We start from the raw sequence: 18300 nt of genomic DNA on the forward strand, positions 1-18300 counted from the left end.
TGTAATAGGTCCATGCAATGCAACAAAACAAAGGTGCCACAGCTAATATTGGACATATTAAGAATGCATAGGTGGACTTGGTTAAGGTGGTTTCCAATAATTTTCCATTAATATCAGAATGTGAATGAAAATATTATGACTTACAAATTGATGCAGGAAAAAAACCACAAATAGCTTAAAACCTTGCTATCATGTGTATAGTTCACCCAAATCTAAACTTTATAACTGCAAACAGTCACTTCCATTAAATACGTAACCAAACCCCTTGAAAACAGCACACTTTAAAAACTGGATCATGTGGTGATGGAAATTATTAAAACCCAACAGATTAGAACCAATTAAAATTATGTTATTGTTATTTTGAAGAGCCTTCAAATTCACACAAAAACCATTACCTAGTCATTTGTCTGCCAATTACAACTTCATTATTGACTCATGTGTGGCTTTCAGACACACTAAACTCCCAGCTTTTACACCAATTTGTACACATTATCCTGTCTTCCTAGTCTTTGACCGAAATTGGATAGGTTATAAAGAATATTTATACAGGGTGACATTACAAAGCACTTTGCCAAGGTGAGACACATCCTTGATTACTGAGCAAAGAACAGGAATTGCAGAAACTCCGGTTGTAATTCTCCAAAAAGTGGCAGTGGAGATCAAAAGGATTTCAAACACTTATATGCTTGTCCAAAAAAAAAGGGTTGAAGGAAAACCTATAGGTCAGATAGCTTATCGTGATGGTGGAGAAACTTTAAAACTAATAATGTAAAGCTAAACAGTCATTTAAGTAGAGACAGGAGAGACTGCAGATGCAAGAAATAATCATTTAAGAACATTAAATGAAAGTTTACACATATTTCTAATGGTGTTTAATGGAGCTATTTGCCAAAGTAACGGGCTAAAGGATGACAATATTGGTTGGTATTTCAACAAGTGTTTATTAATTACATACAATTGATTTGTTTTGTAAAAAATGCAAAGTGGTGAATATTCCCTTTTCAGGTTGGATGCAAGAGCAGTTCTGGTGGTTACTCCTGGGTCTACTGCTCTTTTACATTCATGTTAATGATCTGAAACTGGGTGTACAGAGTACAAGTTCAGATAAAATTGAACTTGAAAATATATCAAAAAGATGAAATGGAAAAACTATGGGAACAGACAGAGAAACACAATGGACAGATAACTTTTAATTCAGGTGTGAAAAGGCTAATTTTTAAGACTATAAACTAAATCATGCAATTTAAAAAGGAATGGTGGTCTAGAAAGGGATTTTGTTTTATTGCTGGGAGAGGTGGCAAACCCTTAGAAACACCCAGTACACTGCAGTGTTTAAAATAGAGCATTTATGATTTGGATTGTTTCCTCTGATGTATGATTTTTTAAAAGACATTGAATGTGAAACCAACAGGAGAGAATATAAAGGACATCTACTGGACTAGTAAACAAGTCTCAGTGTAAAAGATGAAAGCTCTGTAGAGGGATCAGAGGAACCAGGATAATTCTTCAGCAGCCAAACAAATTGAAGGCAAATTTGAAAAGCTTTCAAGTTGCAGAAAAATATGTACTCTGCTTCTGGACCTAGTTATAATATCTAGCAGCAATGTGTGGGAACTATTTCAAAGTACAGCAAGTTGCTCAGAGGGCAATCGATACAGTTTAAGGCTTTTTTGTTAAGACATAGGAACCAATTGCTATGGCACTATCTAATTATTGCATCTTTGCCCTGCAAGATTGTTCTGATTGACGGATTTAACAATTGAGGGCGTGGAACTCAAAGTAGAAAAATGTGGAAGTGGAAATGGGGAAGTAAAAAAAGAGAAGCATCCTTTTCAGTTAAAATACAAAGCATGGTCAAATAATAATTTACAAATCTGAATGTTAATCTCTGTAAATATAGAATTCTATTTAGAAATTTTACAAAAATTCAATGTCTAAAAATTCCATATTTTTGAGTGAAGAGTAAAACTACTTCAAATAAGATGCTACACATGTCCATAACCTATCAATCACAATGTATTGTACACAACTAAATACAAGTGTAAAATATTGTAAATTTTTAATTAAAATGAGGCATTTTAATAGATATAAAATGAAACAATGATAAGTTTTATTTAAAAAAATAACTTGAACTTTTCAAACCAGTTAAATTCTTAAAATGTACCAATCCATGCAAGCTTTCTATTTCACTTTGCTTTTTCTCTTAACAGGGTGGCTGGAAGTTCCTCGAGCATGTTAGGCCATTTTCCTGCATGCATGTAACAAAATCTGCTCCTCCACTCTACCCCACAATGTTAATGAGCTTTCTTCTTTGCCTAAGCACTGGTTAGTCCAATCACATTTCCCATGCACATTACTGAGCAGCTGTCACTTCTACTCTACCTAATCTTGCTCAGTTGATTCCTGGCCCTTGCCAATGGCTGTAGAGCGATTCTGTCATCCCCTAAAGCAATTTTGTTGTATATCTACAAAGGAACAGAAAAGGGATGGAACACACAATGCATAAGTATAGTTTTAGTACATTTTGCCAAGACCACAAAAAATCTCAGAAAAAACATGTCTTTGTAATGCTGACTTCTCATTAAATTATCTTCCAAAATTAACATTTTGGCTGTTTACAATGTGACAATAGACAAGATTCAAGTTGACTCAAACATGTCTAGATTAAATTACTGAATTATACTAAGCTATTCTTAGCTGGTCATTGCAGTACATAGAGTATTTTAATGTTGACTTGTATTTTTTGTCATATCACTGGCTGGATGCAGAGCTGAATGTACCAGAGGTTAATACTTCCACGCAGTAAAAACTATAATGAATCTCTCTTGGAAGAAGAGAACGAGCTGAAGAATTGCTTCATTTTAGAGCACTACTCTGGTTCATGATATCGTCCGCACTAATTATACATTGTGATCTGGGATGGCTATATTATCTGATAGCTCAAGAATGCTGCAATAATAATTGTTTTCCTAGTTTCCAAGAATATTTCTTTGCATTTTAAACATATCATGGGCATTAATTTTGCAAAACAGAATTCCAGGACAAACTTTGAGAACAAATTTTCAACATTCTCATAAAATGATGTGCGCAGTATTTTGTTACTCAAAATAGCCAATTAAAGGATTCAGGTCAGATTTCACACAATTGTTTAAAAAAAATACATATAACAGCTTCAGTTAACTTAGCTGTCTGAATACTTTCTTCAGCTTTGGGCAGATGAAAATGAAGAGTTAAGTTCTCTGATTTACCACTTTGTGTTAAACCAAATCAAATTAGAGAAAAAAGAAAAACAGAAAATGCTGAAAACACTCAGAATTAAATTTAATATCACTGGCATAGATCATGAAATTTGTTGTTTCGTGGCAGCAGCACATTGTAATACATAATAACTATAAATTTCCCATAATATATTTATTTACAATAAGATTGTATTTTAAGAAGTAGCACAAAAAGAAGAGAAGTACTGAGGTAATCCTCATGGATTCATTGTCCATTCAGAAATCAGAAGGCTCCTGTATCTCCTCCTTGATGGTAGCAATGAGAAGGCATGTTCTGGGTGATGGGGATCCTTAATGATGGATGCTGATGAGAAACTTACTATTTCAGGTTCAAAGCCTTTTGTCTGAACTGGATGATCGTCCCTGACCTCAAAAACATTGACCGCTTCTCTTTCCACTGATGCTACCTGAACTATTGAGTGCTTCCAGCATTTTCTGTTTTTATTTCAGATTTCTAGCATCTGTAATGTTTTTTTGATTTTCCAGTTAGAGATTACTTTTATGACCTAGTTGTAGTCACTTAATAATGCAACCTATATTTAAATTGAACATATACCTCTTAGACGACTGCTGGTAGTGGTACAGTCTTAGCAATTCTACAAATTAAGAGTTGCTTCACAGTCATTTAAATGACCATGAAAGAAAGGGTACTCTAACCATTTCCAGTCTTAGTTGATGTTCTTTAACTTGGCCATCTAATAACTCTTCTACATATGTAGTTAAGTCACATTAATTGAATAGGTAACAAACTCAATTTAGTTTTTGAAATGAGACAAAATTAAGCTGGCCACAATAAAACAAAGACCTTGTGAAGAAAAACAGATTATTGTTAAAATTCATCTCCCAATCAACTGCATAAATTCAGTGAAGGAATCACTTGATTAAATCATCTTTATTTTATGTAGTTAGTACTTTCATTGTCATTGCTTACACAATCATAACATTGTAGAATAGATAAACTAGTAACTCCCTTGACATTGTTTGAGCCATTTATTAGCAATTATTCACAACTCATTGTTTGATCATGTGCCCACTATACATTTCAATTCTTTAGAAAAGCTATTTATCTAGCTCCATTAATTCTCTGAATAGATCTGAAACTTCTCTACTGTTGCAAGTTCATGCAGTTCATTATTATGGAATCTACATCCACCACCGTTTCTAGATGACTAAGCAGTTCCACATTAATGGTACTTGTGCGAAATGACCCAAAATCTATACTTTCTAGATAGCAATCTTCTGCTACAGGAAACAGTTTTACTCTTCACAAGTTGAGCCCCTTTCATTAAATCTCCTACAAACCTCCTGCGTCTGAATGAGAACAACGGAGTTTCGTAAGCATAACCAATAATTTCTTGTACCATTCTAATAAATTTCTTCTAAACAATCCTTGAACCAACATCTTTCCAAACGTACATTTAGTATTAAACATTGGTAAAGAATTGTAGTTCAAGGCTCTAGAGGGATCAAAGGGACTTGAGGATCAAATATATGCAGAGTTATGAGATGGGCTGAGTTACAGGTACAGAGTGCATGTCACCATGTGGAGTCCAATCATGCTGGGATTCCTCAATATCATGCAGTCTTAGTACAATATTGAGGCCCTCATTTATTTCTGGGGTCACTCCCAGTACAAGAACAAAAATAAGGCACTTATTTTGCTTATTACTGGTTTACTGTTGATTTGTAGATATTATTAGGATTATATTAAGTGTGTTGAATCTCAAAGACATTTACTCATTGAGTCAAAATGTTGGCAGTTCTGCAGAAAGCTAAAGCTTTACCCTCAACTTTGATTAGTGTTAAATTCTGCCAGGGAATTCTAGGGAGGTACTTCAGCAGTAAACACCCAAGGCCATGTAGCAGCTTACTGTGCACTTCCCAGATGTTTGTTATAATGGCCTGGGTATATACAGGCAGGTAGAGGACCTTATCCAGCCGAATTGCATTAGCCAAGCTGAGGTCAATACAGTCACAGGCATTGTTGTACCCATGTAATTCATATGCAATTCTTCAAAACAAAATGTATCACTTTGCATATCTCTAAATTTTATCAGTCTACATTGTCTCAAGGCCTTTCACTTTACTCACCAGCTGCTGTGTTTGTGTTGCTCCTTCTGTTAATGCTGAAATTATGCCTAGTTCTTGGGCATTCACCTACATTCAAATCGATGGCTCTGGCACTGCTTCCAGGAGATGGGGCCAGAATTTAATGCCAGCAATAAGCTGCAATTACTCAATAAGTTAATGGATCTGGTATGAATTCAAAATTTTACTCTCTGCCAGAATCAAGTTTCTGCCACAGTCATAAATAGGCAGCAACAGGGCCTTGTTCAACATTGTCTCAAGGCAGGGCCCCCATTCTCAAAGTAACTAAAGCAAATCTGACTTTCTCACCAAGCCACAGGCAGTCCCAGCTGTCAGGCCTAATGACTGACTGCTTCTGATTGTTCCTTAACATCTGGAAATATTCAAAGCTATTTAAAACCAACTAAAAATACTAACATGTCTTAATCATTTACAAACAATTAAAAATAATCATCACATTTAAGTGAATTCTAAAACATTGTAAATTAATTCTTAATCTACATACTCACAGCTGTTCCCCTTCATTGGAATGAATGTACTCACTGTTTTAGCTCTAGGTCTAAACTGGCGCAAGTTCAGCAGACAGATTCCCCAGGCTAAATGCTAGAAAATTGCAGCGAGTGCTGTTTGACTCTACAGTACAAGGAAGAGGTGGGAAAACCTCAGCTGAGATTTCAAGTTCCACATTTTAGTGTTCAAATGAGAATTCCAAATCTGATGGCAGCTGTATATCAGCAATTTAGTGTGAACTATTGACATCACCCAGCAAGTTCCTCACCTATTCTAAAATAAATCAGCCCTGTGGACTGGCACCTGCTCCTTCATGAATTCCATATCCACAGTGCTTTTACCTCTGTAATCCCATACATTTTAACTTTGCTAACAAGTCTATTGTGAAGTTTGTTAGCAAATGCCTGAGAGAGCAAAATATTAATGCAGAACATTATCTGCGCAACCCTCTCTGTAACTCAATTAACTTAATCAAACATGATTTGTCTTCAGCAAATCTATGCTGATTTTCTTTTGTTAGTCCAGACTTTTCGAATTTGCCCTGATTGTATCAAAGATTACCTACCACAAAGCCAAGTGAGCTTGATCCCCCTTCATTTTCATGCAGGAAGCAACATTCCCAGTCATCAAGCATTATCTCCATGTCCTCAGAGATTGTGGCAGAGCTTTCCCAATTTCAACTTTTTCTTCATTAATGGTCTAGGATGTGTCACGTGCAGAGTAGAGAATTGTTCTATTTTGAGCACCAGCAATCTTCTGACTGCCCTTATTCTATGAGTCTATGTGACACTGCAGGCTTAGTTGCCTTGGGTACCACAAAGATAACCACTGATCTAGTAATTAACATAATGACAGCTTTGCATATTTGAACAACCCAGGAATTGTAAATATTCACTAATCACATATTGAAGAAGAATTTAATATCTGCCCTTTTCACCATTATATAGCTGTATTGACTTGAGTACCATTTCGTTATTTTCATATTTAATTTTATCAACATTTTTCCTTGACTGAGAAAGCAACAATTTGACCCACTGGGTCCACGCCAGTTCTCAGAGCATTTCCATCCATTCCATTCCTCTATTTAGAATAAATTTAAAACAATAGACATCAAATTTCCTTGCAATTCATTATCTCAGACATGCCCCTCATTCTCCTACCACCCACCTACAATAGAGGGCAACGTACAACTGCCAATTAACCTAGACCAACACAGCTTTGGAATGTTAGGGGGAAACTGGATCACCTGGGTGAAACCCTTGTGATCCTAGCCAGAGTGCGCAAAACCACACAGAAAGTACTGAAACCTAGTTTACTAGAGCTGGAGATAAACAATGATGTAATGGTTAGTGCAGCTATGGTGCAGAAATTGCAAGTAATAAACTGGCCATTTCTCAGGAAGCTTCGGATGAACAGCAACAAAGGTTCCACATCTTCATGGTTATGACGTACTTTAGAAAGACTTTAGAATGTGAAAATATTTGTAACTCACTCTCTCTCCTTAGAATTTAGATTAGCTTAAAATCCTAGACATGAAGGTGAATAGATGGAATGCTCAAGCTAGTAAGAAAAACACAATGCTTCAGGTTAGTTCAATGCGAACTTCTGAAATATGGTCAACTAATCATTAACCCAAAATGTTAATTGAAATTGAACAAAATGTTGAACCTACAGTGCTTTGTAAATGTATTCAGCCCCTAACGCTTTGTTCACATAAATGGGTATTACAATCAGGGATTTTTGATAGATTTACCTGAGAATTTTTATTTGTGAATCATATGCTCCTTTTTTCAGTGGAGCCCAAAAAACCAGGGAAAATTGTAAAGCATGAAAAAAAAACATTCAAAATCTTAAATGTTAACATTTCAAAAGTATTCATCCCCTGTAGCTCAGTACTTACTGAAACACCTTTCACAGCTGCATATCACAGCCGGTAGACCTTTTGGATAAGTCTCCATTAGCTTTGCAGAACATAATGGAGCAATATTTGCCTATTTTGCATATCTTAGTCGAGATGGCACTAAATGGCAACTCTTTTGCTTGCATCTTTGGAAGCAGCTCTATTTCCATCTTTAATATCTCTATTTTTCACTCTCAGGGTTCATTTAAAGACCCTGACCTGGAGTTACATGCTGACTTCGGTTCTTTGCTGGAATGGGACCTGCTTTCGGAGTGTCACGATTGGCCATTATCCGACATGCCAAGCGAACGGCCTAAGAGTTTGGCTTGTCTTTGGAAGCCGAGGTTCTCGGGGATTTGGTGACGGGCAGATTGAAGGTCGGTGTCCCAGATCAGTGTGTCGGGGGAAGCGGGAATATCTTTGGCTGTGTGCCCTGAGACCTTTGGGCAAAGAACTGGGAAAAAAGTGACGCAATGGACTTTTAACAACTTAAACCAGCGAGTTGTCTGCTATGTCTCCCCTCTCGCTGTGAAACGGAGACCTCTCTCCCTTATTAGAGAGAGAGAGAGCGCGAGAGAGAACCTGTAGTATGTCGAATACTGGGTGAACGTGTAGTCTTTGGGTACTGCAAGTTTGTGTCTTTGCTATTGCTTTGCTCACGCTTGAGTGCTGAGTGCTCGGTGGTGGGTGCCAATGCTTTTATTTGCTGGTGGGGGGAGGGGGAATTGTTGCTTGCTGCCACTTACACACGGGAGGCAGAGGACCTGAAGTGGGGACTTTGGCATTCTAACATTTAACTGTCATTCATTCTTTCGGGCACTCCTCTGTTTTTGTCGATGGCTGCAAAGAAAAAACATTTCAGGATGTATATTGCATACCTTTCTGACATGAAAATTCCTCAAGCTGTAGTTGGGGAGAGGTGGAGGACAGAAATCTTGAGGTCTTGCCAGAGATGTTTGATTGGGTTAAGGTCAGGACTCTGACTGGGCCACTCAAGGACATCAATTTTCCTCATCTGAAGCTGCTCCATGGCTGCTCTGGCAGTATGCTTTGGGTCATTGTCCTGCTGAAAGATTAACTTTCTCCCCAGTTTAGGCTTTCTGGCAGGTTTTTATCTAGGATCTCTTGTATTTAAGCAGCATTCATCTTTCCATCAATCTGCACCAGATTTCTAGCCTCCACCGCTGAAAAGCATCCCTATAGCATGATGCCACCTCCACCACACTTTATAGCAGGGATGGTGTTACCTGGCTAATGTGCAGTATTAGACTTATGCCACATATACTACTTACTGCTGAAATCAAAAAGTTCCACTTTAGTCTCATCTGACTACAAGATGTTCCACATCTTTACAGTATCTTCTAAGTGATGCTTTGTTAAGATTTTATGGGCAAGGGTATGCTTTTAAAAAAAAAAGTCAGGTCTTCTTCCTTACTACTCTTCCATAAATAACCTCAGAGGTGCAAGACCTTAGAGACTGTAGAGCCACGAACTTCAACTCCAGTCACAGCCACTAATTTCTGCAACTCTATCAGAGTAACTGTTGGTGTCACAAAAGCCTCTCTTACAAGTGCCATTCTTCTCCCGTGACTAAGTTTAGAGGGGTGGCCTGACCTAGGCACTGTGGCTGTGGTTTCATATTTTTCCCACTTTTTCATGATGCATTGCACTGAGCTCCAAAGTATGTTCAGGGACTTTGAGATGGTCTTGTACCTTTCCCCAGATTTGTGCTTCTCTATTAACATATCCATGACTTGCCTTGCATCCTTTTTTGTCTTCATTTTGGTTTGGTCTGTTGAAAATTTACCATACTGTCAGACCTTAGAGAGTGGGGTATTTATTCTTATAAATTCAGGTGATCCTCCAACTTCCTACATCAACAAATTGGTTAACTCTGACCATCTCTCCACAGATAGTTCCTGACTCAAACATTTTATAGCATTTCCTGTCTTACTTCAGATTTTCAGCATCTACAGTATTTAGTTTCTGGAATAGATGTTGCTAGATCTGGAATATTTCCAACAAACTTGCTTATATTATAGGTTTTCAGAATCCACATATTTGAACTTCTGAATAATGATTTGAAATCATATTCAACCAAACTCTGGCATATGTACTATAGTAAATACATCTCAGTCATTAAATCCTGGTAGACTAAGAATCTGACTTTCTCCTTTAAAAAAAAACAGCTTATAAGACCAATCAACCCCCTGTGGGGGAAGGCACCACCAGAAAAACCATCAATTTTGCAAGTCTGTGGTTATGAATTGATAAAAGAATGAATTAACAGGTGGTTAGATACATACAGAGTAAGACTGTATCCATACTGAAACTTAAAAAGCTAGTTCATGCAATACAGACAGGTGAATGATTCTGGACCAGACGTAAAGCAACTAATGAACAAAAATAAGAAAGCAGATTTAGATTCATTTACTTATCACATGTACATTGAAACAGTGAAATGCATCATTTATGTTAACAACAAGGACAAGAATGAGCTGGGGACAGCTCGCAAGTTTCACAATTCTGGTGCCAACACAGCATGGCCACAATGTTCAGCAGAACAACACAGGCAACAACAGCAGCAACAAAATAAAACAATAACAAAACAAGTCCCTTTCTTCCCTCCCAATTATTCACAACCTGGGTCAAGTTGCCTCCAGGCTCCTAGTGGATTCGCAATCATCGGGCCTCCAACTTCTGAACACATCTATTTTGGTCTTCAGGGTGAACCCCAAGGCTTGCTGATCACATGACCCCAGACCTCAAACTCCAGAGTCACACCAACCTCCGACCCCAAAATATGCCAACCTGGGGGGCTAATGGCCTCCTGCTCACATGAACCTATGACCCTGGGATCGACAAGCTGAGAGAGACTCGTTGACCTGTGGAGGGTGTCACCGGCCCTCATCCATACAGCCCGTCGACCTCAGTCACTGATCATGTGGATTACAGGTCTTCATCCACAGCCTACATTACATCCCAACATCTGCCCACTGGGATCACTGGAGTGCCCTGACGATCAGCTCCTGCCTGAGCTCATCCCTTCCCTAAACCGTAACTGCCTGGCACAGTCCCCAAAACCATCTCTACAGACCTAGAAAACAAGCCTGAGCTGCGGCCTTGACCGACATTGCAGCTTGGTACCATCGTGATTATCTTCTGCTAGCAGTGAATGGAAGAATAAATACCACCACAAGCAAAACAAGAATCATAACGTAACAAACACTTGGGGATGAAGATGATAATCTTATGAGGAAGATGTACATGGGTTAAAAACTTTATTTCAGTTTACAAATGTGAATGCAAATATAGTAGATACTGTAAAATAGGAAATGAAAGGTATCTGTTTTTAAAAACATTGGTGGAACTCAATGGTAGACAAGTATCAGACTTCCAACTCAAAGGATTTGGTGGAGGTTCTGACCAAACGTTGATTGATTAGTTTACAAATTCTTTTGTGGAGAGAAGAAAGGCAAGCAGACCAGCTATATCACTTACATTATAGACAATCTGCAACACTATAGTAGTATAACACTCAACAGAAATTTGCTGCACTGGATGAAAACTGGTTAACAAATGTAAATAGATATAGACGACCATTTTGGGTAATGGGAAATTCACCCTTTCTGAATTCATAAATCACAATCAGTAAGTTGAGATACAGAATAAGTACTCAAATGGAGTTTATATGGAAAATAAATAGATGAACAAAAACATTGTTTTTCAAGCTATGATCCCTAATGGATGAGCAGATAATGTGGGGGAAAAAAAAATCACAATATAGACTACTTTTTAGGAATACACCACCGGTAAAACGGGGGTCACCTGTATTTTTTTGGGATGACTGACAACTTATCAAACAGGCGCGATTAAAAAACATGGGGAAAAAAATCAACTAATGAGACTAAGAATGCAGGCTGGAGCTTCAGGCCAACAATCAGGTAACAGGAGTGTTCACTGGAAGTAAAAACTGAAATTAAATAAATGGCCCCTACTCCATTTATGGCTAAACTTTAGAAATCTTGATCTGAAATCAAATTCAATCAATATTCCTCACTGATAACTAGAAAACATATTTTAGGATATATTTTACTTTTGAAGTGACGAAATCAGAATTAGAAAGTACAGATAATTTTCAAAAAACGTTTTGATAATGGCGAAACCATTACATTTGTAAAGGAGGAAGCATCAAATTAAGCTTACTGGATTGTATCTGAAGTGATGTCAGAATCAGGTTTCATAATACTGGCATGTGTAACAAAATCTGTTTTCCGGCAGCAATATATTGCAATACATAATAATAAAAAATATAAATTGAAAAAGAAATAAAGTGTATATATACTGTATATAAAATTAAATAAGTCATGTAAAATTAAGTAGTGCATTTTAGGAACAGCTTCTTCCTCTCCACCACCAGATTTATGAATGAAAATGAAAGAAGCCAAAAAGAAAAGAGTGAGATAGTATACATGGGTTCATTGTCCATTCAGAAATCTGGTGGCCGTGGGGAAGAGTTGTTCCTAAAACATTGAGTATGTGTCTTCAGGCTCCTGTACTTCCTCCTTGATGGTAGCATTGAGAAGGGGCTCAAGGTTCAGAGGTAAATAGCCTTGGGGTTCAGAGTTAAGTCCATTTTCTTTTGAGATATACAACTTCTCCTCAAGTTGTCAGCTGACAACTTAAAGCAAACTTTTCTGAAGCCACCAGTCAATTTTCCCAGTTTCTGTTTGTCTTTGTGATACTGCTCACTTCACAATTTCAAATGGAATTGGAGAAATTGACCTTGATGTCTTTGGAAGTCTGAGAAAAATTGACAAGAAGTAACATTTGGAAACTGAATTCAGTTACGGGGGGGGGGGGGGAGGATCTTAAGAATCAGGGAAATTGATGATTGCATAGGCAATGCTTCATGCAACAATTTTGGAATGTAAAGACAGTAAGTTAGCAAGTGAGTGCTGGAGGTGGATAAAAGGAGAAGCAGGAACTGTATAATAGTTTACCACTGAAATTGATACCAAAAGTTTACAAAGCTGTAAGGATTAAATTCAACCAGAATAGATCTACACAATGAAAATGCAGTTTGCTGAGGGACAAGACTATTGCTGATACCTTACACCAAACCATCGTGCAAGCTTGATCTAAGTGATTAATGGTACTTGGGTGGCATCTGAGAGGAGTACACCTACATTCCCTGTGAATGCATTGGGCCTGCTCCCACATCCCCCCACCACTAAATGTCCTGTTTCTTCCCATATATTGGTTAGGATGGTTTTCCCATGAGGCGGCGCGGCACGGCAGCAGCAGCCTTTCAGACTTGGTGTTACTTTCATTTAATTTTCTATTTTAAGTTTGATACACAATTTTCGATTAGGGCACATGGATAACAGAGATGCTATCTACCATCGTCAGATACTACTACAATACAGAGATCGTCCAAAAACAAACCTTCACAAAGATCTGCTGGCTGAATTACGCGACGTCGGCTTGCTGAGGGGAACGGGCCTACAATCCTCAGACTTGCCTGATGCTGGGAGCCGGAGATGGAGACGTCGAAAGCGATGTGCGAGGAAGCAGAAGCGAGGTAAATGGGCAGAGGCCCATGCCAGGCTAAAAGCAAACCCTAGCCGGCCGGCTCGCCCATCCATTCTGCTCTCCAATGTCCGTTCCCTGGACAATAAAATGGACTACATCTGACTCCAACGTAATACTCGGCGGGAGTACAGAGTTTGCTCCACGTTTGTCTTCACAAAGACATGGCTCACTGATGGGATTTTGGACGCTGCCATCCAGCTAGATGGGCTAGCTTTGTTTCGTTCGGACAGAGATGCAGCTGTCTCTGGTAAGGCTCGTGGTGGTGGCTTGTGTGTTGACATCAACACGGAATGGTGTAAGAACTCTGCGCTGGTTTCCAGACACTGCTCATTGTTAGTGGAGTTTGTGACAATTCGATGCAGACTATTTTATTTGCCACGGGAATTCACCTCTGTCCTTATATTCGGTGTTTACATTCCCCCCAGCGCTAATGCTAAGGAGGGGCTCTGTGAACTGTACGGGGCTATTAGCGAACTGCAGAACGCATATCCTGATGGTCTGTTTATTGTCGCTGGTGATTTTAACCACGCGAACCTTAAGTCGGTGCTCCCCAAATTCCATCAGTATGTGGACTTTGCAACGAGGGGGGAGAACGCGTTGGACCTGGTTTACACAAATATCCCTGACGCGTACCGGGCAGAGCCCCGCCCCCACCTCGGATACTCAGACCACATCTCTGTTATGCTAATCCCAGCATACAGACCGCTCGTCAGGCGCTCCAGACCAGTTCAGAAACAGGTGAAAACCTGGCCAGCAGGAGCCATCTCTGCTCTTCAAGACTGCTTTGAGCACACTGACTGGCACATGTTCAGGGAGGCTGCAACCGATGGCGACTCTACCAACTTAGAGGAGTACACAGCATCAGTGACCAGCTACATCAGCAAGTGCATTGATGATGTTACTCTGTCCAAGACCATCACTATACGTGCCAACCAGAAGCCATGGATGACCGCAGAGGTGCGTGCGCTGCTGAGGTCCCGCGACTCCGCCTTCAGAGCAGGCGACAAGGCAGCTCTAACAACAGCAAGGGCCAAACTGTCCCGAGCCATCAGAGGGGCAAAGCGTGCACATGCCTAGCTAATCCACAGTTACTTCCAGGACATCGGTGACACGCGGCACATGTGGAAGGGCATCCAGGACATCATCAATTACAAGACATCACCTGACTGTGCAGGTGATGCCTCCCTCCCAGATGTGCTGAATAACTTCTACGCCCAGTTTGAGGCGGAAAATGACGTGGCGGCGAGGAAGTCCACCCCTCCTACAAATGACCAGGTGCTGTGTCTCACTGTGGCCGATGTGAGAAGAACCCTGTGCAGGGTCAACCCATGGAAGGCTGCTGGACCAGACAACATCCCTGGTAGAGTGCTCAGAGGATGTGCAGACCAGCTAGCAGATGTTCTCACTGACATCTTCAACATCTCCCTGAGCAGCGCACCATTCCAACGTGCTTCAAGGCCGCCACCATCGTCCCCGTGCCGAAGAAGTCTTCAGTGTCCTGTCTCAATGACTACCGTCCCGTTGCACTTACATCCATCATCATGAAGTGTTTCGAGAGGCTCGTCATGAGGCATATCAAGACCCTGCTGCCCCCCTCACGGGACCCCCTGCAGTTTGCGTACCGTCCCCACCGCTCAACAGACGACACCATTGCCATCGCCCTGCACCTGGCCCTAACCCACCTGGACAAAAAAGACACATACGTTCAGATGCTGTTCATAGACTTCAGTTCAGCATTCAACACAATCATCCCTCAGAAACTGACTGGAAAGCTGAGCCTACTGGGCCTGAACACCTCCCTCTGCAACTGGATCCTAGACTTCCTGACTGGGAGACCTCAGTTAGTCCGGATCGGGAGCAGCATCTCCAACACCATCACACTGAGCACGGGGGCTCCCCAGGGTTGTGTGCTCAGTCCACTGCTGTTCACTCTGCTGACCCACGACTGTGTTGCAACACACAGCTCGAACCATATCATCAAGTTCGCCGATGACACGACCGTGGTGGGTCTCATCAGTAAGAACGATGAGTCAGCTTACAGAGAGGAGGTGCAGTAGCTAACGGACTGGTGCAGAGCCAACAACCTGTCTCTTAATGTGAACAAAACAAAAGAGATGGTTGTTGACTTCAGGAGGGCATGGAGCGACCACTCCCCGCTGGACATCGACGGCTCCTCGGTAGAGATCATAAACATCACCAAATTTCTTAGTGTTCACCTGATGGAGAATCTCACCTGGTCCCTCAACACCAGCTCCATAGCAAAGAAAGCCCAGCAGCGTCTTTACTTTTTGCCAAGGCTAAGGAAAGTCCATCTCCCACCCCCCACCCTCATCACATTCTATAGGGTTTGTATTGAGAGCATCCTGAGCAACTGCATCACTGCCTGGTTCGGACATTGCACCATCTCGGATCGCAAGACCCTGCAGCGGATAGTGAGGTCAGCTGAGAAGATCATCGGGGTCTCTCTTCCTGCCATCACTGACATTTACACTACACGCTGCATCCGCAAAGGAAAAAGCATTATGAAGGACCCCATGCACCCCTCATACAATCTCTTCTCCCTACTGCCATCTGGGAAAAGGCTCCGAAGCATTCGGGCTCTCACGACCAGACTATCTAACAGTTTCTTCCCCCAAGCTATCAGACTCCTCAATACCCGAAGCCTGGACTGACACCTTGCCCTACTGTCCTGTTTATTATTTATTGTATTGCCTGCACTGTTTTTTGTGCACTTTATGCAGTCCAGTGTAGGTCTGTAGTCTAGTGTAGCTTTCTCTGTGTTTTTTTATTACGTAGTTCAGTCTAGTTTTTTGTACTGTGTCATGTAACACCATGGTCCTGAAAAACATTGTCTCATTTTTACTATGCACTGTACCAGCAGTTCTGGTCGAAATGACAATAAAAGTTGACTTGACTTGACTTGAGAATGTTAACTGGCCACTGTAAATTACACCCAAGAGTAGCTGTATGCCAGAATAATCAGGGGCTGATGAGAGAGAAAAAACAGGTTATGAAAATGATTGGCAAATGGGGTTGTTGGAATTGCTCTGAAAACTGGCAAAGATTTAATAGGCTGAAAGGCCTCATATCAGGAAAAATATGAAAAATATCATGGATTTATAAATAAGTGAAAATTGTGATATAATGGAAGGCAGAATTGTAAAGCAACACACAATCATTCAAGATGAAATTCTATAGACAAATTATATACAATTTTTAAATTATGTAGCAAATTTTAAAAATATCACCTATCTCTTTAAATGGGATAAACTGAGCCAACCTAAGACATATCAGTCATCATCTAAGGAAATGAACAATCAATGTTTCTGGTCAAGATCCTCCAGGACTGGAAAGGAAGAGGGAAGACACCAGAATAAAAAGGTGGGTAAGAGCAAGGAGGACTAACTGTTAGGTGAAGCCAGCTTCCCACCCACCTGGCTTCCCCTATCACCTTCTAGCTAGTCCTCCTTCCTCTCCCCCACTTTTGAATTTGGATGTCTTCTCCCTTCCTTTCCAGTCCAGAAAAAGGGTCTCAACATGAAATTTTGACTATTTATTCATTTCCATGGATACTGCTTGACCTGATGAGCTTCTCCAGGATTTTGTGCGTGTTGCTTTGGATTTCCAGCATCTGCAGAATTTGCATTAAACTTAAAATATATTTCTTTTCTGGCACTTCAACTTCTTCCCTCCTACCCACGTCCAAATCAAAGAGAGGAAAAATTGTATTTTCTTTTAAATATAAAGTATTTTGACATTGAATACTTTCAATGTTAAAGATATTTCTATTTCAAATCAATTTTGAACCCAAATAGAAGAATGATTCTGTCAAGATTTACTGGAACACCCACATTAAAATACGGCAATGTCAACATTGTGATTGTGAATGGTTGTATCTGCTAAAAATTGATTGTTTTGATAACTAGTTCTAACATCACTGGAAACTTAGCAAGATTTCTGGACTTGTCCTGAAATGGTTTCAGAGCAATGATACAAACACTGCTTCTAAAGGTTCATTATAATTAAAGAAACAATTCACTTCTCACATGTTGTTTCTGTAAAACCTTTAAGGCATCAGAAGTAATGATAGGGCTGCATCTTAAACATGCTACTCATGAATTTTTTTGCATTGTGTGCATGCAAACAATTATATCTGGCTAAAAGAGAATATTGATATATAGTCAATTTACTTCTACTTCAAGTCAACATTTATTAACCTGAGTTGAGAACAGAAACTAATCTGTGGTTACAACAGACTGAGTAACTATCAAGTTAATTGTATAGTACTTTTCATCTAATGATCTAAACATTACATTCATTTTACAGAATATAATTTTTTATATACCAAAGCAGAATGAAAACCAAACCAGCTTACAACCACCTGTAGTTATTGTATGGGGAGAGAGCAGCTAAAAATTCTTCTACTGCTAGAGGACTATCCAGATGGTTTGCATCCAACTTTACAGAGCGGAACAATCGCAATCTGGTTGAAAAAGTAACGCAAAGTAGATAAGATGGAAAATGCTCAGTTATTTAATTGTATAAATTAAAAGTAGTTCCGGATAAAAATTTAAAAAATTCCAATTGAACTTTCATGTCTTTCTTCATTTTAAAATACCTTATTTCAGTAGTTCTCTATATAGTTTGCCATTCCTGTCGCAAAGGGCAAAGGTTTTCCCAGTAACGTTAAACAATTTAGCGAAAACTGAATTATTTCTCCTTATTCAGGTAAAATAATTTGTTTCAACTCAGCTCTGCTACCAATATTTCTACCAAAATCAATAATTTGATGCAAAATTTTGTTTGCAAGAATCAAGTTCTTCAGCTTCTATCGTTGACACTATTTTAGGAAACCTTACATAAATATCTTCTCTAATAATCCAGACAAATTTCTAAATATTGTTAAAGTAACAATATCTTAAGAATATT

General features: G+C 39.5%; 1 protein-coding gene across 2 annotated transcripts in view; it reads right to left on the reverse strand.

Moving 5' to 3' along the window:
• atp11b (ATPase phospholipid transporting 11B) overlaps window positions 1-18300 on the reverse strand; it is a 152175-nt gene that overhangs the window by 22434 nt on the left and 111441 nt on the right. Inside the window, exon 29 of one of the 2 annotated variants that reach the window (XM_073041245.1) lies at window positions 2383-2465. The exons of the other annotated variant lie outside the window; for it this stretch is intronic. Within the exon in view, the coding sequence (XP_072897346.1) occupies window positions 2383-2465 (83 nt within the window). The remainder of the gene's footprint in view (window positions 1-2382; window positions 2466-18300) is intronic. 2 annotated transcript variants of the gene reach the window in all.

The sequence above is a fragment of the Hemitrygon akajei genome, chromosome 3, assembly GCF_048418815.1.
Source record: "Hemitrygon akajei chromosome 3, sHemAka1.3, whole genome shotgun sequence".
In the NCBI taxonomy this organism is placed as follows: Eukaryota; Metazoa; Chordata; class Chondrichthyes; order Myliobatiformes; family Dasyatidae; genus Hemitrygon; species Hemitrygon akajei.